This window comes from Lissotriton vulgaris, chromosome 6, assembly GCF_964263255.1.
Source record: "Lissotriton vulgaris chromosome 6, aLisVul1.2, whole genome shotgun sequence".
NCBI lineage: Eukaryota > Metazoa > Chordata > Amphibia > Caudata > Salamandridae > Lissotriton > Lissotriton vulgaris.
In genome coordinates, this window is record NC_141694.1 from 1,361,483,978 (window position 1) to 1,361,506,506 (window position 22,529).

At 46.0% G+C, this 22,529-nt stretch overlaps 1 protein-coding gene across 2 annotated transcripts in view; it reads right to left on the reverse strand.

Moving 5' to 3' along the window:
• Positions 1–22,529, reverse strand: part of USP34 (ubiquitin specific peptidase 34) — a 2,709,276-nt gene that overhangs the window by 2,645,840 nt on the left and 40,907 nt on the right. For both annotated transcript variants that reach the window (XM_086927486.1, XM_086927485.1), the window contains exon 2: positions 3,849–3,936. In XM_086927486.1, the coding sequence (XP_086783612.1) occupies positions 3,849–3,936 (88 nt within the window). The remainder of the gene's footprint in view (positions 1–3,848; positions 3,937–22,529) is intronic.

The following is a 22,529-nucleotide window of genomic DNA, read 5'->3' on the forward strand; positions in this document are numbered from 1 at the left end:
AGAGGCCTCCAAAGTTATACTAAGCGCTACAGAGTTCACTCATTTTTTAAACCACTGAATCCTTATAGCCTGTTTACAGGAGACATGTCATGGAGGACAAGTTAAACAAATTGGTTAAAAGAATGGAGGGGACAGCTCTTCCTGGCAACCTATTCATTCTATGCATGGAGGTAGCTATATGGGTGGCTCCTGGGGTTCCGTTTTGTTACACCTACAGAGAAGCGGATGTGGAGGGGCGCTATTTATTGCTACAGGGCAAACTCAACAGGGAGTATATAACCATACTGAACACATACAGCCCAAACAATGATGATGCTCATTAGTTTGACGATATGCTTGCCTTGCCTTGTTGAATTTACATGCCGTTTGCTGATAGATGAAACCTACAGTCGATTGGATCGACTTATAACACCAGGGGAGATGCTGGTCAGATTATGGACCAGTACTGTTGGGCTCCACTGGGCAGGGGTGCACGTGTGGTGCGGAGTTGGCACATGCCCTCTCATCTACTGACCGATCCTACCAGTCGGGAGACTTTGGCAATGGTTGTATAGGACTATTTGGAGGGCAATTGGGGCACCGCCGCGTCCAGAGCTATAGAATGAGATGCACGCGGTGAGAAGTGTGGCTCACCGGTTAGAGGCGGCAGACCCAGAAGCAGAGGTCGGCCCGGGACCAGGGTTCAATTCCTGACACGGCAGGCTACGGGACCAATGTCAGCGGGCTTGATAAATCTCGCCTCGGTGCCTCTCTAACCATGGGTCCCACGCTGCAACTCTGGGCAATAGCTTGCTTAATCTCCACAACGGCCCACTCGCTGCCGGGGATGCCTGGCTTCACCTTGGGGATGCCCAATAGGGACAATCTCACAGGGAAAGCCAGGACGGGTTCCCCAGCGGTACACAGCGCCATGAAACCCCAGGGTGAACGTGCGCTCTACAAATACATACTAACTAAAATACATACTAACCTAAGGTGGTAGCGTGAGGTGCCTGCATAGGCGTTACATGTGGGTTGCATCAGCAATTTCTTGCGGACATCACTGCTGGCGGATCTAGATTGGCTGAGCTCCAGGTGGGGGGGGGAGCACTATCCGAAGAGATCATCTTGGGGGAGAATCATACACCAACTGACGTTTGCATGGGGAGGGTGACAAGGCTGGTTGGTTACTAGCCTGGATATTGGAACATGAATAGGAGATACCGCCTATTTTGTGTTTGCAGGCTCCTGATGGCCGATATGTGACGGGAGGTACTTGGGATGCTGGTGGACCACTTAAAGAAGGCCTATCAGGCTAGGTGGGGGGGGGAAGGGGGGGGAACAGTCTTGAGTTGATAGAATTGTTCTTTCCTGGACTGACTTACCGTATATCGGTAGAGGAGGCATAAACCTTAGAGGCAGCTGTTACTCTGGAGGAGCTAAGGCTTGCACTCAAGGAGCTTAATGCATCAAAGGCACCTGGGGGGGCCTTCCTGCTGAGTTTTTCTGTGTCACTTGCCCAGAACCTGTTAGAGGTCTTTTTGGAAGCTAGGATGGTTAGGACTCAGCCTCCTACTTTGCGCAAGGGTGTCCTCTGTATCATGGTGAAGCCAGGGGGTACCCCAGAGAACCAGTCTTCTTATCGTCCCTTGACTACGATCAACTCAAATGTTATAGTACTCTTAGAACCGATTGTGTGTGGTAGTGGCTGGCTTGGGTCACACGAACAATGCAGGTTTATGCCAGCACATAGTACGACCCATTATCTCTGGAGACTGGCACATTTCTTGCATGAAACCGATGACTGGGATCGGGATATGGCTTTAGTGTTGATAGACAGGGAAGGTCTTCTATACTGTTAGGTGCCCTTACCTTATGGCAGTGCTCAGGGCAATGGGATTTGGCCCAGTGTGCCTAGGTTGTGTACAATTGTTATATAAGGAACCCTAGGTGAAACTGCGGGTGGGAGGCGAACTTTCAGAAGCCTGGGTGGTTGGGAGGAGCACCACGTAGGGTTACTCTCTCTCGCCAATCTTGTCTGCATTGGCTGTGGAGCCCATGACTATCTTATTGCGCAGGGAGCTGGAGCCTTGGGGTATACAGGTGGGCCAACGTAAACATAATATTTCCTTACATGCAGCACACGTAGATGTAGAAAGAGGGAAAAACTAGGAGAAAAACATATATCTCCTTGTTACATTTTCAAATAATTCTATATGAAATCTCACTTGTACTTGCTTTATAGTCTGTAACGTTCCACCACCCATAAAAATATTACTGGCCATGATATAAAGGACACCAGACATTTGTTTAATTTTGTTTACTAATGGCTTTGTCAGACGGAAGGGCTGATACATGTTTTTAAGTCATGTTTAGAAACTTCCACTTTAAATAAATATCAATGCAATGTTGTGATCCAATATACTACATTGAAATACTTCTAAGTGTTAAATAAACACTTTCTACATGTTAAGGATATATTTTGTTTGCTTTGTAATTTCCATCCCAAATATTCTGAAGATTCTCATGTTCATTGGCTCTTAGGAATGAGCCGGGCCATTGGTCTCAACTGCAGAGCCTTTTCAAGAAATGGACAGAGTGGACAATTGCTCATGGCCCAATTTTCCAAGGGACCAGCCCCTGATTGCCTTCTAGAAGCACCACCAATGTACCATGACACAGGCAGAGCTTGCAAGGTAGGTTTGGCACTCCTTATTCTACCACTTGACAGTGCTTCTTTTGTTTCAGGCCGCTCTTCTGAGATTACTCCCCATGTAAGCAATACTTTCCGATACTCATGGAGTGCCCATCCGAATTTATCAATTGTTCCACCTTGTTCTACTTTCCCTTATTTGTCCAGTTCTTAGCAATGACCCTTTACCAATAGAGAAGCACGAGTCTGAAAACTGTGGTTTCATTAGACATTTTCACATTTGAGGGGGCAGGGCTTTTAATGAAAATCTCACGGATCTTATCACCATCTATGTAAACACGTGTCTTAATGACGCAAATTTGTTAAAATGATGTAAACAATATTTAGAGAACAGCATCAGAGGTGATAATATTAGGAGAATGACACAGCTCTTGGGGCATGATATTCAAAAGACGAAATCAACATAATTTTAAGCACAGGTATTTGATCTGCATTTAAGTCATTTAAGAAAAAGGGCATTGGTAAAACGAGGGAGATGCGGGTGAGGAGGGAGGAACCACCAGATGGGAGAAAAGGGAGGGTGGGAAGAAGAAATAGTATCTCAATCACAGCATGAGTAGCGGATGGGCACTAAATAAGTTAAACCAATCCGTGCTTGGTCCAAGCTACACTGAAAGGAGCAGGAGGGACACTTGGCCTGGACTGGCCAATTGGGAGGCAACGAAGAGGAGTGACACAAGCCAACAAATGGCAAGCAATGGGCAGGCATAATGCCGATTATTGTGCACAATTGCCTGCAAGCAAAAGTGCATGCACGGTGACCGGCTCAACCTAAAAATGAAAATTGTTGTATGATGCAGTCTTGGTCAAACACAGGTTTTTCCCTGCAACAAAAAATGTGCTTGCTAGACAACCACAAATGATCTATGCATCCTCAGTTAGGAACACCCATTGTTGAAGAAATGAGCAAGAGAAAGTTTATTTTCACTTGAGCGGTTTGCAACAAGAAACCCCTCAATTCTCAATTCCAGAGACTGCAAATGACACAAGGCGTAACAGGACACCACTTTTCCATAGCCAAAAAGCTTTATAACATGGTGCTCACACATTTATATAAACAGCCTCTTAATTTGATAGAGCCTTATCAATATTGTTTAAAAATGTGTACCGTGTAACAACAACAAAAATGTGCACCGTGTGCTAAATCACAGCATACCTTTGAGTCCATGAGTTTATGTAGGCAAATATTTTGATGGCATGTTCTTTTCTGAGCTTTATTCCATCTCCCCCTTCAATATCCGAAACTAAGAAGAAAAAAGTAAATAAATTACTTTAGCATAGTTACATTTTGAAACACGATGTTGAACTAGCATCCTCAAACAATGCAGAGAAGGAACAACAAAGCTCAGAACAGCAAGTTGAATCAAAGGTTTTCTTGAATTAAACCCAAATTATTACAGATCATGTCTACATTACGGAAAACAGAAACTAGGTTCATTAATATAAAGGAGCATAATATGCAAAAGTGATTCACATACATCCACCAATAAAAAAAATCGCCAGCTGTAATAAAAAAGCAGCTATACTGTTGCTGTTTGAGCTATGGTTAATTTTGATGTTAAAAAGTCAATTGCCATTCAGCCTTGATTCTACGTGTAATTCAAATGATTCTGCATTTAAGTTTTTCTTTTAAAAGACAACGTTCTCAAACAGTTCTTGAATTCAAGTTCATTGACCACATTTATTGTTTGTCCATTTTAAAATTATCAAGTTAAATTATCTCACCAAAGTGCATTCATTATACTCCAAACAATTGTGAAAATGAATGAATAGTAATCCAATATCAAAATAAAAAAGTCCACAAGGTACAACATTTGTACAGCTTTCTAGACTAGTCTTAAATTCAATGTCCCATTGAGGGCGATGTGACCCGATTCAATTCTTTTAAATATTTCTAGTTCATTATGGTTCCATCCGTTATTAATAGCTTTGTTACCCATCTCAGTTCAACGCCACAATTTCAACCTCGTGTTACAGATAGGGCTCCTCAAATCAGGTATGCCTTACAACGTAAATTGAGAGTGGCCAGTTTAAAAAAAAAAAACAGAAAAAACCCCCACTGTTTTAGGATAGATTTACAATTCAATTTTGACTTTCCTTTATACCATACAGATAATTCTGTGCATTCATATTTTTATAATCCCATCCATGTGTTCGGAAGTTTTTCATTGACTTTGAAAATATAAGAATATGCCTATTTAAATAATTTTACCTAAATATTTATCTAATCAGAAGTGTGCACCCATGGGTGTTATTCACAAAAAGAGCTTAACCTTGCACTGCTCAATTCAATTCAATTCAAATATCTTTATTCGATTGTAAGCATTACAATCATAAAAGTACAACTCATCAATAAACAGTTAAAAACAGTCCGGGTAATTCGTTTGACAGGTAAGAGATCCAATACACAATATAAGGTAGAAAAGAGAGAGCAGCGGGCACCATGAGCATAAGCAATATTGAATGTACAATTAAAAGCATACATTATTTTATTATAAAAATTAAAAAGTACCTAAAACATTTGCAGCATAATTATCCATCCATACTTTTCCTGAAGGAGATGGCTGATTTTAAAAAGTTACAGACAAATAAAGTGCAATCACAATTCAGTAGTTGGAGATAGTAAAGTGCAGGTTTGATTTGTACAAAGTTCAGTTTTTTGAGGCACGGTTTAAGATATAGTTTCCGCGGTAAAGTATAATGAGGGCAAATGAATAAAAAGTGTGCCAGATCTTGAGGAGACTTCCCGTCGCAGCCACAAGCTGGCAACACTTCACCCCGATGAGCCCCACTTGGAACCGCCAGTAGGAGATGGAATAGGTCAAAGCGGAACCTTGTTAGCAAAAAACGTTCGTAGCCAGTCATGGGCCATGACAAACAAGGTTCCATTTGTGGACAGGTTTTGAGAAGTAGGTGTTTCCTAACACTGTCCTTCTGTAGCTCAACCTCTTCTCCGTCTGTGCATCTTAGTATTAACATAGCATTTTTTACAAAGATAACATCGGGTTTTGTGATCAGGTTGGGAGCAAAAAACAAATCAGGCCGGCCAATTGCCGTCAAACAGTCCTTTATATACTTCAACCACGGAACATTAAACCTCCCATCTAGTGTTAAGGCTTCTTTTAATAAAGCTTGAGTGAGAGGAATATCAGTATTAAGCCAACAATTCAACCAGCACAGTACCGGGTTCATTGCTATTCTGTCACTTAAATAAGGGACACCCAACTCCTCGTGTACCGAAAAATTTCCAATACCCCTTGGCAGCCTCAATATCTTTTTCAGAACATTGTTTTCTGTGACCTCTAGGTCCTTTATCTTGCAGTAGCCCCAGAGCTCGCTTCCATAGCAGGCGACAGCAACACTTTTTGCCTGGTATAGTTTAAGCAATATATGCTCGATATGCTGGACGTTTTCTGGAAGACTTCTAAACAAAAAAGTCATATAATTTGTTTCCATTGGTGACCTTGTGGAGTGGTAAACCGGCTAATTAATGAGCAAATTTGTGGCCACTATCTTTTTCTCCTCAAGTTAAGAATCTTGGATTGCTTTATGCTCCTATGCTGGTAGAAGTGAAAAGACAAACCTGAGGTTGCGTATATAATCTTCCCCAAAGGGGAGGCGTGGCTACGAGCGTCAAGATGGCGGTCGCACCTTAGGTGTGCTCCGGACCCCTCAGTCATCCGCCGCCATTGGGACAATCTGGCACCCTGTGATGCATACCTGGACGCCTGGGGGCCCCTGCGGCTCCCTTTGGGTCGTTCGGTGCTGATTATGGAGCGGGCGGGCCAGTCCTGCCTCTCGGACCCACCGAGTGGAAATCCTCAAGATGGGGGCCGCGGCGAGTCCCGATCCTCTGCCGCTCTCCTGTCCGTGATCGACCCCGCTCGCCTGCGGTGGGAGCTCCTTGTGTGGCGTGCTCCTATCTCCCAGCCCCCCCCCACCCCTGTCCTGTGTGCATCGCTGCCTCCCCGGCGTGACCCGCCGGCATCGAGTCTGCTTCCCTATACAGCCGGGGAGAGACGCTGGAGAACTGGCGCTGTCGTCCTGGGCTGGATGGCTCTCCTGAGGTGGGGCTAAGGTGTTTGCGGGCCCGCAGGGTGCTGCAGTGCTCGCGGGCCGCCTGTAGCGCTCCTGCTGGATCCTCCTTGTTGCCTGGCCTGATTGTACGGAGCTGTCGGACCTCCCCCACGGTGCAGACTACAATTGCCGGTGAACCTCCGTTGGTCCTGGGGCCTGGTCTGGCAGTGTCTGCGCCAGGGGCTCTCAGCAGTGGTGTATGTATGGACTCAGCCTGACTTTACTGATGCCGCGGGCCCAGCGGAGGGGTGATCCCCTGTTGCTCCTAGGGCCCCAGCCTGTGCCTCCTGCGTGGACCGCTGGTGGCAGCGCCCTCCTTAGGATCTGGACAGGGGTCGCTGGTGCGGTGGGCCTGCGCCTGCTGGACATCTAGTTGAGGAGGAGGCATTTTGTCATCAGTGAGGCCCACCTGGCAGGCTCTCCTGCGCCGCGTATTGCCATGGGGGCGGTCTTCTGAGTGTGGCGTTCTCTGGTCACCCCCGGGCCCCAGACGGACGTCACTGATTCTGGGGGCTCCTTGTCTGAGTCCACGTGGGGGGGCCTTGTCTACGCCCCTGCTGGGCCCTGCGATCTGGGCCGCTGCTGCAGGTACTGCTGGTTGTCGTCTGCTGGAGGGCGCGCTCCTGTGAACCGGCCTGCATGTAGGGAGTGGGGGTTGCGGCGGTACCTGGTCCTGGGGTGTGGGTCGGCTGTCAATCGGGCAGCAGGCGGGGTGAGGGGGGCCCCCCTTGGCTGGTGCGACTCTTCCCACCCCCCCACCTCTCTCCCTGCTCCCCGCTCCTGGTGGGTCACCTAAGACTTGATAGAGGGGTGGAACCAACCCGTCCTGCGTAGTGATGGTGGCGGCTTAGCCCGCTGGGCTTCTTCTCTCGGGCCCGGGGTTTGGGCGTGAGCGCTTCGGCCGCCATTTCGGGCGGCGATGTCCCTTTGAAGGTTATAGAGGGAGGTCTGGTGGCTCCCTTGGGGCTATGACGGTAGCCACGTGAAACAGGATTGTGGGACCCCCAATCCACCTCTTGGGCTGCCAACATACCCCTGGGACAACTGCTGGCATCGACCCCCCCCCCCAGTCCAGGACGCGGTGCCCTTCCTGGATCTCCTTATCTGAGGTGAGTTGTTGTCCAGCGGACCGTTCTGCCGCTCTGGCGGAGGGGGACCGACACACGGCCCTTGACAGCGACCCTTCTCCTCTACCCCTCTCTGCTGGCCGCAGCGGATTGGGCCATCCTGGGTCTCCACACCGACTCCATGCACCCGACGGCTCCCTAGTTCACCTCGGTTGCTTCTTCGCCCTCCCACTCTCCGGTTGAGGGGTTTTTGGGAACCAGTGCCTCCCAGAGGGCCGAACATGGGCAGAACGGACAGATCAGCGAAGGTTCCTGCCACCCAGACAAAAATGGACCGCTACACCACCTCAGATGTTGGGGCAACCGGGGGAGTGACTGAGCAGGAGGCTTTTTTCCCCGTACGTTGTAATGTTTCTTGTTGTTTTTTGTTTCGGCTACCACGGAATGGCACAAGCTACCAGTGGGAGGGAGGGGCGAACGCACACAGGTAACACCTACCACGACCAATAACACTTCGCCCAGGGCGTCTCTCCACGTGCTATTGTGGAATGTCAATGGCCTTTTGGACCAGCACAAATGCACGGCGGTCCTAAGGTAAGCACAGCATCTTCACATAGATATCCTCATGCTCCAAGAAACGCACCTCTTGGGTAACTGTTGCCCCTTCTTAGCTCGCTATGGCAGTACGGTTTCTCCAGGGGCTCACGAGGGGTGGCCATCCTCGTGAGGCGCACCCTTTCCTTTGTCCTCTTCCATGTTATCCACGATCTTCAAGGCTCATCTGTGACAGTTTGCGGATCGCTGGCTGGTTCACCCCTCACTCTCATGTCAGTATATGCCCCCCCTCAATGCTCGCGTCCACACTTGCACACACTGCCGCCCGATTGAATACTACGCCTGCGGGCAAGATGGTTATTGCGGGGGACTTTAATGCAGTTTTAACCCAGGCCCTCAACACAACGGGTCCTCCATCTGCTGCTCGAACGGCGAGTGCGAAACAACTGAAGAACTGGTCTGAATTCCTGGGGCTCTGCGATGCATTGCGCACATGGCATCCCCGCAGCACCCAATTCACACATACCTCCGCGGCTCACCACACCCAAGCGCCCATAGATGCAATTTTTGTCCCCACGCCTGACTGTACTATGATTCTAGACATCCGTATTTTGCCCAGAGGCATTTCCGATCACTCTCCAATACTCCTTAGCACAGGGCCCACAAAACATGGAGGATGAATGCTTGGTTTCTCCAAGATAAAGAATTTAAAAAGGTGGTGGGGAAAGAACTTAAACAATACTTTGCTACTAATGAGGGCTATGTAGCCTCCCCAGGCACCTTATGGGAGGCGGGGAAGGAGACCATACGGGGTGTCGAGAAAGGGCAGCTCAAGATCCAGAGGCACTCACAGTTGTGGTGCAACGTGCCCCCCGTCGCAATGGCAAATACCTTTGGCGCCTACTACCGGAGGCTATACACAGCACACAGCCGCGAGCTGTCCATCTCAGCTCTCCTTGACCGGAATAGGGACCTACAGAAGAGTCCAAAAGTAGATAAAAGCCAGTTATTAAAAAATGGTGCAATCCTACAACTATAAGTTAAAAAAGCCCAAGTACAGTCCAAGACAAAACCCAATTTTTGGTATACGCCAAACTGACATCAGCAGCCCCTGTGACCTGAGAGGTGTTTCCTTAAACAGTGGATATGCAGTTTCTGGGGTAACCAGGTTCCTTGCAGATGGCAAGCATGTGCAAGAACACTGCACAGAGCATTAAGAGCAGAGGTGCTGCAATCAAGGCTTCGGAATGACCTACCAACCTGTCTTCGGTGTATCTAAGCCCTTCAGGAATGCCATGGAGACTTGTGTTTTGTTAACTTCTTTTTATCTTCCGGGCTGCTATTTTCTCTTTTAAGCCCCAAGAAGCCTACCAGGGTAAATGTTGTACTTCATTAATCCATAATCAGATCCTCATTCATCAAAACCACAGTGAAATTCAAGGTACAATATTAATACGTTGTCTAAATTTAACTTCCAGTAGCCTTTCAGGGACGAACTGAAGGGTTCAAGATTCAAATGCATATGTTCTTATATTCAGCTTTTGTCTGATGGTCACTATTCCAACACTAACAATATCAGTAGATTAGGGTGATTTTCATTGAACATAAGTAGATCTAAATACATAAGGGGTAGCAGAACCCTGCTCTAGGAGCAGTCAGCAGTTTTTAATAAGACTGGCTAAAAAATACTGTTTGATTGCCTGAATTCATTTTCAAGCGTTAACAGTTGCTCTAACTTGTTGACTTTCTTGGAGTAAATGCGAACAAAAATCGAATCTAGCTCTCTCCACTCAAGCCGACGCCCTTCAGAGTGCAGATGTACACAATCACAATCTTGGAATTTGACAGACCCAGTGGGCTCCAGCACCTGGCTCAAACATTAGTGCAAAAGGGTATATCTCTGACACACCCCTTTACAGCAGCAGCACCCACAAACCTTTTCTTTTTCTAGAATTACCAGTAGAGCGATCCTGGAGCATAAATCCACTACTGGACATGATCACTGAGCAGGAACCCAATACTGAACATCAAGGTATCAAGGAAGTTTTTTTGAAGGTGGAGTACAATGCCTCACGAGGGCAATGAGATACTCCAGCCCTAACAGCCTTTCAGTCCCTTAGTTGCAGATGTGTTTCTTCTTACCTCCACTCTGCCTATACATGGTGGCTGAAAGTACCACTCAGCCACTATGTAGTTGGCTCTCAATAGAGTGGACCCCCCTACTGATACAGGCAATTGCTCCCACACAGACAACAGCTCCCCCATGTAGTAAATGTCTTAAAGACTCTTTAGTAGTAGAGTGTGAATGGCAGATTTAACCCCAATTTGCCACTCAGTGAGGGGTTGAAAACATTGGGGAGCAGTTTTCCTTGAGTGCGAGGGGGTTGGAGAACCCCCAGCATGGGCTGCTGTTACACCAAGCATAACAGGCTTTCAGCTTTATGGGGCAGATGGGTGTTTATCCCCAATATGCCAACACCAGTGCCACTGAAAGCACCACTTCAGCACAAAGTAACCGCCCTTCAACAAAACAAGCGCAAACACTTTATAGCAGAGTTTGTTAATTTTATGGCAGTCTGACAGGACGCGTTTTGGCTGTGAATACGGCCTTGATTACGTAGAGGGACACAAATTTACAGGTCATTATAAAGCGCACTCGTGATACACAAAAATTATAGAGACAAAAGAAATACTTAGGAAATGCATTTCAATAATGAAAAAGCTTATAGGTGTATACACATAAAAAGAAAACCCAATATAAAAACCCATTGTGTGTCAATGTTAAAATAACTTGTTACAATGCCACCTGAAGGCTTATTAATGTAATCTCGCAATTAACTTCGCTTGACATTAGCCAAACTCAATATGCATGTGACAACACCACAACTGGACATTCGTACCAATTACCTCACTATGCACAGTGCTGTCATCAATGATGTAAATGTGGGTTTGGGGTCATCAGTGATGTTATCAATGGTTTCACTGAACATGTCATGGGTGATGTATGGGAGAGTAAATCAGTGCATGGCGAGGGCGCGAGAAAGTAACTTCAGGGCTCACTTAACTAACAGGTGAATTTCAGTATTTTTTTAGTTGACCATGGTATGTTGCAAATGACATTGTCACCAAACTGTAACATCACTTTAACCATTGGATTTTAAGTGACTTTCTAGTTTTTTTATGTAAGTCACTGTCCATATATAGAAGGCAGGCCTATTCGTTTTGTTAAGGAATTATTGTAATGCTGGTCAAACATTTAAATAAAGCATTTGTAATCTAAACTACATTAAACAGGTGTTAGACTCTTTCTTTTAGACTGCTCAAGCCACATAACGCATCCATAAAACCAACCACACAGGATCCCTGCATTCCCAAGCTAAAAAATAAAACCTCCAGCTCTGTGAAAGCTTAATAAGATCATTACATTTTCCTGGGATCATGTTCTATAGACCCCAAGAAACAGACTTCATTAAAAAAAAAATATATATATTTTCTGGGGGGCTGCAGAGCTCCCGGCAGCCCTCCATTACAGTTTTAAATCATGGTGTTGCCCTTGGCCAGATTGGGGCCCAACATTGGAGCATACATATCAAAATGTGCCCTTGAAGGGCATTATGGGGCTCTCCAGTGTGGGAGCAGTGAAGAATAAATGCTTTTTCTGTTATCTTTTTTTTCTAAGTGGGTGCTCTGGTCTCTCCTGGGTCATGCACCACTTTTTTTATTTCGTTTGGAGACATCTGAGGGGGGAGGGAGCAGAGGGGCAATGCTGGCACGGCCCTTCCTGCACCCCAGCAGGATCCATTGCAGGTGCAAACAGGAGCCAGGCATTTTTTTTCTTCAGTGGGTGCCCCCCCAGTCCCACCTGATGCTCCCACATATTTGAAATACATTGTGGGCTGCAGGGTGGGGGGGGGGTGCTAAAGACACCTGCTGTTCCCCAGCAAGCACTCATCATGCATACTGGTGGGAGCCAGCAACAAGTATGCTACTGCGATGCTAACTCTGCTCCTGCAGTGGGAGCAAACATTCTGTCTTGCCCGTGCTTCCAAGCAGGGAATAAACTGAATTGTTTGCTCCCACCAGCAGTGGGAAACAACACCCCCTACCCATATACACTGCAAACTAACCCAGGCAAATGGCCCTCCTGAATGGAGCTTCAACACACACATACATATATATATAGACATACATAAATATGAACACACACATATATATATATATATATATATATATATATATATATATATACACATACACACATACACACACGCATACATACGCATATACATATACATATACACATATACATATACATATACATTACCTACTGGCGGTCGCCAGTAGGTAGTTATAGTTAAAACCTAGTTTTCATAGGAAATCCGCAACATTCTATTTGGAATAACTTTGGCGCCGGTGGACGATCTTCGCAAATTTCTCCAAGAAAATGGCCTGCTCCGCTCCTTCCCTGAAAGTTTGGGGGTGATTCGTGAAGCGGGGGCTGAGAAAAAAGGGTGTCCCAAAACGTGTTTTCCCCATGCAATTTTCCATAGGACATTTAGCCAGGGCTACAGCCCGAACGGCTGAACGGAATTACACCAAATTTGGCAAAAAGGTAGAGTTCTGATCGCAGATCACGCTTTTTGTTGAATGGTGTAAATCCGTTCAGTAGTTCCTGAGAAAATCATAAGTAAAATTATAAGTATATCTATAGAAGCTTACCGTACTCTGTACTGTACTCTGTACAGTACGCGTACCTTCCCGAGCACGAGCTGCATGCTAATTGGATGTCAACTGTCTGTCAACACTCCAAACCAGGAAGTGTTGGCAGCCATCTTGTGCCTCGGTAGAATCGAGGCACAAGAAAGCTGAAAACAAACGCGCAAAACACTTAAAGGGGGCAGGGTAGACACACCCTGGCCCCCTAGGCCTGCTCAGGGGGCCCCACAAGGACCCCCAAGGCACAAAAGAAAATTGCAGGGTACGCAGAAAAAAAAACCCCCGTTCTGCTTTTTTTTAAATTAGCCCCGCGGGGACCAAATCCCGGGGGCATATTTGAAAAAAAGTTTGTGGGGGGGCCCCAATCCCCCCCCACACTGCCCCGGGGACCGCCACCCCCCGGGGCAAAGTAATTAGGCTAGTGGGGGCACACGGCCCCCCGCACCCCCAGGGACCGAAATCCCGGCTTCTTCTCTTTAACCTATACAGAAAAACAAAATCAAATAAAACGTCAAACCATGGGAGGGAAGAGTGGAGGGATAATATTAGCCTCCGTGCCTTTATTAAAACCATGATTTTCTACTCATTACCAAATGTTGAAAATGTGCATTTTACATCAAGGCCCGGAGGCCAAAATTATGCATGTTCAAAGTTCATCATTAACACTATTCATAACATTTTCCACTGGTTTAAAATAAAATCTCTTAAATGTGGATTCACAGCTGCAATCAGCAGCTTTCATAATTCCACTTAAACTAAAACCTCTCATATAAGCCTTACTTACCATAGCTCCTCTTACTGAATGAGCACCAAACACACTAGTATCAATCCCTGCTTTAAACATTACCTCTTTCACCCACCTAGCCAGAGTAGCAGATGAGACACCCTTAAAAGGCTTCCTTAAAGAAATCAACAACTGTGAACAACCAGAAGGCCTCAATCCAAACGTCCTTTTCTCATATTCCTTTAAATAATTGACCACACATAACTTTTTATTCTCATCAAACTGTGGATAAAAAAATAGTCCTTGTCATAGTCTTTGTTCTCTTACGCAACTCAAAACAAACACCTTCCGGTTGAAAAAACCTAGAATCTACCTCCAAAGCTCTAATATCTGAAACCCTTTTACAAGAAACAAAACATAGTAACATTGAAAGTTTCCATGTCAAGAATTTAATTTCCAACAACTCATTCTCACCCCAACTCTCTAACTCCTTAAGAACAAAAGACACATCCCATAGAAAGCCATATTTCGCTTTAGGGGGTAAAACTATTCACACGCTCTTAATCCATCTTCTAACTAGAGCATGCTGTCCAATTGGAAGGCCATCAACCAAAACATGACCTGCTGAAATTGCTGATCTAATATTCACAGAATTATAAGCCATGCCTTTTTCAAATAAAATTGTCAAAAAATTCACCACATCTACCACAGATGCTGATATGGGATCCAAATCCCTCTCAAAACACCAACTAGCCCATCTTCTCCAAGCTGACTTATACACCTTTGTTGTTCCCTTTGACCAAGACTTTGTGATGAGACTCTCAGCCTCCTCCGATAATCCATGTATTTGCCAAACTCTCCTGAAATCAACCAACCCATTAGTCTTAGTTGACCGTTTCCCACCATGTCGTGAACATTCCCCAAAGGATCCAGAATAATTTCCTTTAAATCTGGTAACACAGGATCCTCCACCAACAATTCCATCACATCTGGAAACCACACTTGGGATTTCCAAAATGGAGTTATCAACAATAACTCCGCATTCTCCCTCCTGACTTTCATTATCACTCTCTGAATCAATGAGAATGGGGGAAAGGCATAATTCCTTCCCAGACTCCAATCCTGCAGAAAAGCATCTATCCTTATCGCTTCCGGATCCAGCTTCCAACTGTAAAACCGTTCTATCTGACAATTCAACCTGTCCGCAAACAAATCTATCTGAAATGGACTCCATTTCCTTTCCAAACTTTTGAAAACTGCCCCGTTCAATTTCCAATTGCTTACATCCCTCATATACCTTGAAAACCAATCCGCTTTTATGTTGCTCAGTCCTGGAATATACTGAGCTTGAACAACCATCTCCTTTTCCACACAAAAATTCCAAAAATCCTTCGACAAATTCGCTAGTCCCTTTGAACGAGGACCGCCCAACTTGTTCACATACCTCACTGCTGACAGATTGTCCATCTTTAGAAGAACACAACACTTCAACCGATCCTTCATAAAACTTTTCACTGCAAAAGACCACGCCAGTAGCTCCAGGCAATTTATATGCATATGAGACTCCTCCATCGACCATTTCCCTCCTGTTGACACTGAACCACATCTTGCTCCCCAACCATGAAGACTAGCATCAGACTCTATTTCCACCTCTGGAACATCTCCAAAAATTGCCCTGCAATTCCATGCATCTAGGTTCATCATCCACCAATCCAACTCCTCTCTGGATTCCCGATTTAACCATACTCTCTGAGAATACCTTGCTCCCTTCCTCAGATGATACCCTTTCAATCGCTGCAATGCTCTGTAATGAAGAGTAGCTGGAAATATCGCTTGAATTGATGCAGACAACAGACCCAACAGCCGAGCTAACTGTCTCAAAGTGATCCAATCCGACTGCAAAACTCTCTTCACTTCCTTCTTGATTGTTTTCACCTTCAACATTGGCAACTTCAACACACATTCCAATGTCAGTATCTGAAAACCTAAAAATTGAATCTCCTGCTGGGGAATCACACAAGACTTCTCTCTGTTCACCACAAAACCTAAGTCCTCTAATACCCTGATTGCAAAGTCGGTCTGTTCCCTCGCAAGATCTTTTTACTCTGCCAAAATCAGAAAGTCGTCCAAGTACACAATCAAACAAATTCCTCTTGACCTCAACCAAGCCACCACTGGACGCATCACCTTCTTGAAACACCATGGAGCCGACGTCAGACCAAATGGGAGACTTTTGAACCTCCATAACTTCCCTTTCCATCTGAACTGCAAATAATCCCTTTGTTCCCTGCACATAGGAATCGTTAAATAGGCATCCTTTAGATCCAACCTTGCCAACCAATCTCCCTTCCTTAAAAGATCCCTTAACATGTGAATCCCCTCCATTTTGAAATGATTGTACACAACCCAATCAGTCAACTCTTTCAGATTTATCACTGGACGCATTCTCTTGTCCTTCTTCTCCACCAAAAATATATTGCTTATAAATCCTCCTTTTACTATCCTTGCTTCCTCTATAGCTCCTTTCTCCAAGAGAGCATCTATCTCTTTTGTCACTAAATCCTCCATTTCTCTTGAAAATCTTAAGATTTCTGGGACCCTCTTTTGAACAGGAATCTCCGCAAAATCTATCTTGTAACCAACAACTGTTTCCAAAACCTATGGATCTTTTGTTATTTCCTCCCATCTCGAAACAAAAAGGGCTAGTCTGCCGCCCAACTTTATTCGGATAGAAGTAGGGTCTTGAAAATTGCTTACCTGAGGCCCCTCTAGTTCTCCTCTCCGAGCGCATGCCTCTTCTTCTGCCTCCCTGCCTGTGAGGGAAAAAATTCCATTGTCCACCTCTGGATCATAAAAACCTGATCCATAATTCGAATAGTAGGGTCTTCCTCTGCCAAAGTTGCCTCTCGACACTTCTTGCCCTCGGCCGGGAAAACGGCCCCGCTTTCTCCTGGCCACTCCAAAAACACATCTAATATCTTTCTGCGCTTTTTCTAGCGAACTGAAAGCATTCACATAACGGGACATGTCTTTTACAAAGTCGTCCCCAAACAACAATCCTTCAGATTTCTCTCCTGGCTCTTTGGAAGCCAAATCAACCAATTTCGGATCGACTTTAAACAGGATCGACTTTCTTCTTTCAATACTCAAAGAAGTATTCTTGTTTCCCAAAAGGCATATAGCCCTTTGAATCCACTGTCGCAATTCAGCGACATCAATCCCAATGTTACGAGTATGCGCCTCTTCGCATATATCAAAAATCTTAGTCAAAGGGCCAAGAATATCCAACAATCTATCCTGGCACCCTTTTAATCCTTCCTCCAGACCCCTTCTAGGGCCCTTCCCTGTTTTGTTTATAAAAGCTAGCATCCTCTGATCTAGCTGCGGTGTGTATGCCACCTTACTTTCCAAACATGGTCTAGGACACTCACTACGCATGCGTGTCCTCACCTCCTTCGGACTCTCCCTCCTAATCCAATAGCGAACATATTTCGCAACATGTTCTACAGGAGTCCATTGGGGTGATAATGGATGCTGTATTAACAAAGGGTCAAACATCTCCTCACCATGAGGATCATATATTTCATTATCTTCCACCTTAATGTCCTTCTCATTTATTTTTCTCTTCTTCTGAGGAACCTCCTCAACATCAGAGTCCTCTAAATTTGAGCTGCAAGTTAACCCTACATCACCACTAGAGCTTGTATCACACGCAACCACTGTGTGTTTTATTTTCTACGCCCTTTTTGCGCTCTCTCTCGCCTTTATAGCGTCCTCTCTTTGAACCTTATGTTCATTCCTTTTTTAATGCCATCCATACTTCTTCTCTTTTGACCCCTTTTGCTTTGACCAGAAGTACCAATGCCCATCTCTATCTCCTCTGTGGTCCAAAAATTCTCCTCATCACAAGCTCTCTGTTTTTTCTGTACATTTTTCTCTAATGTACTCTCTATTTTTTTGTCTATGGACGCTGCCATTTCACCAAACATCTTGTCCATATGCACTTTCATTCTCTCCTCAAAATTTCCTTCTGATCCTTCCATCCTTACTCCTTGTCAAATCTAAAATTATCAAGGCTTAAACCTTAATTAAACTCCTACTGTCAATAAAATTCTAATGTGAATAAATCACTCAAAACCTGCCTTAACCGCTTTACTTTCCGATCTCTACTCAAACAAAAACCAAACTCAACCTCGCCTGTAACCGACTCTCGACAACTGATAGGAAAAACAAAACTTGCTCGGTTTTCTTCATGAAAAATACGAAGCTTCCCAATCGTACAAAATGGCTGCCGCACGTTAAGTAAGTACGGCGGCCCATCCACATCAAACTTCGAGCGTATGCCGGTCTCCTTAACATTCGAAGACCTGCCACGCTACATGTCCTGCGCTCGCTCGCGCTCCCCCACGAGCCTGAATTCGCCCCACACACTTCCAACTGCCGTCTTCCGATGCTACCAAACCGTCAAACCAAGACAGACGGTAAATCTTGAAATATAATGAAATTCTTCAGTCTGCCTCACACAAATCCTTATCCGACACCTCCACATCAACAAACCTGACATTTACTCCACTTTTAACATCATTCAAGACATTCTCTTTAAATCTCAATATGGATATATTCCGACACAACCAGCCACATCCGAAAACCTTACCAAGTAATACAATTTCCAAATCTAAAAACTACGTTTTACCTAAATTTCAATTCTTGTGAAAATGAAATTTTAAAACTTTTAATTATTTAAAATAAATCACAGTTCTAGTAAATAACACATATACATCTCACTCTATAAAGTCTAAGCATTTTTTTAAAACTATTTATAAACACATATAAAGATCTCTTTATTAAATAAACACTTTAGTTATAAAGAATGAACGTATCTCAAGCCTGAGCAGCAACAAAAGAGGAAGATGGCTGCAGGTTCTTTGGGATTATACATGTTCAGAGTTCTGGAATGTGTTTTGGATTTTAATTCTGTTTTATTGTTGCTGCTGCCTGGGTAGTAATAAAAGTATTATGCATAATATTGGCCTCCAGGCATTGATGTAAAATTCTTGTAAAATCAGCCGAACTACGAATTCCGATTTACTCACCTGTTATCAAGAGAGACCTCAGTGCTGCATCTTTCAGACCACTACTGATCCTGAAAAGTAATTCTAATCGTAGTTACAGTAACTTGAATTTCCTTCCATAGGCTAACATAGACATGTTTTACTTGGAAATTATTCTAAGTGTGGAGTTTTGGAAGTTTAAAAAATTCCTGTAAAATCAGCCGAACTACGAATTCAGATTTACTCGCCTGTTATCACGAGAGACCTCAGTGCTGCATCTTTCAGCTCACTACTGTTCCTGAAAAGTAAATTTAACTGTACTTACCAGTAACTTGAATTTTCTTCCATAGGATATCATTGCCTGCTATATAAAATATATATAAATTAAAATAATATAATATATATATATATATATATATATATATATATATATATATATATATATATATATATATATATATATATTGTTTCAGCAAATGCGCACCTGCGCTTCTCAGCAGGCACACGCAGCACTCCTAGGCCATCCAGCCTGCATGCCTCTCATGTCCTGGAGCTCGCCTTTTCTCCTTATTTTATCCACATGCGCCCGACGCGTTTCGAGGCTGGCCGCCTCTTCTTCATGGGGCTTATTTCAATAAGACAGGCAAGGCTCTCAGCTTGTTTAGCACCAGCTTTATTTCACTGGCACAAGGCCGCCCTAAGTAGGCGTGGCTAAGTCATCTCGTCACCATCAGGAATGATGGTTGTTGTAGTCCTGAGTGAGAGTCCACGTAGAATACCTTCATTAGGTGGCCTGAAATCTTGAAAATGGATCTTTACAATACACGTCGCGTGGTTAGCTGATGTAGTCCGCCGTTTGGGGAGTGACATCCGGTGCTGGGGAATCCGGTACACCATAAATGGCCTCGTCGTCGCTGGGAAATTCCTGCGTGCCTCCGCCCGCCGCGTCACTCTGCGCTGGGGATCTGCTAAGTTCCATCACCAGGCGGAGGGCATCTTCTTTCTCCTGGTGCGCGGCGTCCGCTGGGAGGGAAGTCCTCGTCTCGGTGTTCGCCCCAGCCCGTGACCTCTGGCGGGGTCCACGTCTTCTTCTGTAGCCTCCGGGCTGTCGCCGGGGCGCGGATCCTGCAGTTTTTCTTGGGTCCGTGTCTACTCCACTGTCCAGCCATGATTCCACTTCCGCGGGGTCCGTGAAAAAATGAGTTCGTTCTCCGGCTACTACCCTCAGTTTCGCGGGAAACAGCAGGGAGTATTGCAGGGCCAGCTGTCTCAGGTGCTTTTTCACCGCCATGAAGGAATGTCGTTGCCACTGCACCTGTATGGTGTAGTCTGGGAAGAACATTACCGTCGCATTTTCAATCCAGATCTCTTGGAGTTTTCTTGTTTCGCGTAGTATGGAGTCCCTGTCTCTGTAGTTCATCACGCGGAGTAGCATGGGCCTCGGTTGGAGCCTGTTGCCAGAGGTTTGGTAGGGACTCTGTGAGCTCGTTCTATTACGAAGTGTGGGGAGAGAGATCCCTCTGGCAGTATGTCCTTCAGCCACTGTTCCATGTGTTCCTCCGGGGATCTCCCCTCCCATTTCTCCGGGACCTCGACCAGGCGTACTTTATTTCTGCGCGTCCTGCCTTCCGCATCCTCGGTCCTGTCCTCCAGGAATTCCACCCTGTTCAGTAAGTCCTGTATTTGCTTGTGTGACTGGTCGGCCTGGGGTTGAAGCGCCTGCATAGTGCCTTCTAGAGTTGTGGTGCGTTCTGCTAGCTTCTTATGGTCCGCTCGTAGGTGTGTCAGGTCCACGGCCACGCTGTCTATTTTGGCGGCCAGGGAGGTGCGGGTCAGTTGTATGGATTCTTCCAGCCTCTCCATTGCTGCCAGCATGGTATCTAGCTTCGCCGCTGTTTGGTCTGGGTCAGTGCCTTTCCCGGACTTGTCCATTTTGCCTTTTGAGATCGCGCCTCCAGTCCCAGTTCGTGTTCTAGGCCCGTTAGACATCTGTACCACGGTGGTGCTCCCACGTCAGTGGTGTGTCCCGCCTCCAGAGGGCCAGCCGATGCGTGGGTTTGCCGAGTGGTGGGGCAATAGAGTATCCCTCGGTGTGCACAACCTGTATGCGGGCAGACGTCTGTGTCCGTGTCTTCGTGGCGGCGGCTCACAGTATCCGGTGTCAGGTAGGCCGGCGCCTCACCAGCCGCATGTGGTGTGGGGCCTGGGCGTGCTTCCCCTTGGTGAGTTTAGGTGCAACAGTGAGACGTGCGGGCCGCTGCGCCCGCTCACGTGGTGCGGGTGGTACTGTGGGCGCCGTGTGTCCTCAGCCAAAGGCGTCTGTGTTTTTCTGCCGCGGTCTGGCCGTGGACAAGTGCGCTATCCTGCAGGTGGTGTGGCGCAGATCGCTTCGGAGGTGCAACGTTAGGGTTAGCCGTGTCCGCCACCCGATTGCGTGCCTCCCGCCGCTCGTGGCCGTGTTGTGCCTGTCCCACCAGTCGCCGTGTGGCGGGGCAGGGTCCCCGGGGGGTATGAGGAGGTCCCCGCTGCTGGTGGAGTAGTTCTCCCCCGCCTACCTCCGGTGCGTGTCGGTCCGGCCGGCTCCTTCCAGCTGCTCTCGGACTGTCGACCGGTCGGGCATGGAGGCAGCAAGCACTTGTTGCGCGGGCCCTCCGGTCTGGCCAGGTTCGATCTCGGGTGTCGCCGGCACTCCGCAGCTCCGTGTGGCCACCTCGTGCGTAGGCCGCAGTTTCAGGCCTTCTGCGTTCTGCAAAGCCCCGGTCTTTCCTGAGCGTCTATCCGGGTAGGGTGCCTCGTGTGCGGCCTCCGTGTCGCAGAATCCCCGGTGCTCCGTGTGCGCACCGATCGTTCCCAAAGTTGGCAGGGTGGTGAAGGGAGACGTCCCTCTGCAGCGCCAGTGGTTTTCGGCCGGCTGCGAGCAGTGGATCCACGGATAAATGCGCCGGGAAGGGGAGCTCAGAGCGGAGCTCTACCCAAAGGCGGCCATTCCCGTTGCGTGCTTAGCCACGCCCCCCACTCATGACATCACTGATGACATCTCAAATGACATCACTGACATCTCAAACGATATCACTGACATCTCAAATGACATCACTGATGACATCATCCTTGTGAAAGAGTGACAGACCTCCTCACATTGTAATAGCGTAATATAACCCTTGATACACACATTCAAAAATAGAAACTAAAATTTTCAAAAAAAAATGGAAAAACCAATTCGAGTTAGAACAACCTATTCAGTAATTCTAAAATCTACATACACATCCAGTCATTCACGAACAGTTCTATATAGGCACTCATACAAGTACTCACTCATCATATGTACTCATACACCTATACATCTTATTACACAGCGACACTCATCTATAGAGTTACTCACACACAAACTCACATATGCAAATAAACTATCAAACATCCATTTACTTGCATATACAAATATACACCCACCACTACACTTACTTCTACAGAATCGTACACATATTTACTCTTAAACAATCACTAATAGAAACATAAACTTATTTATACAGAAACTCTTACAATCTCTTGGTCTCACATATACTCACTTATATACATCACTTAAATACATCAATACTCATATATACTAGTTTAAAACATATGTAGTTACTCATAAAGATACTATTGAGACA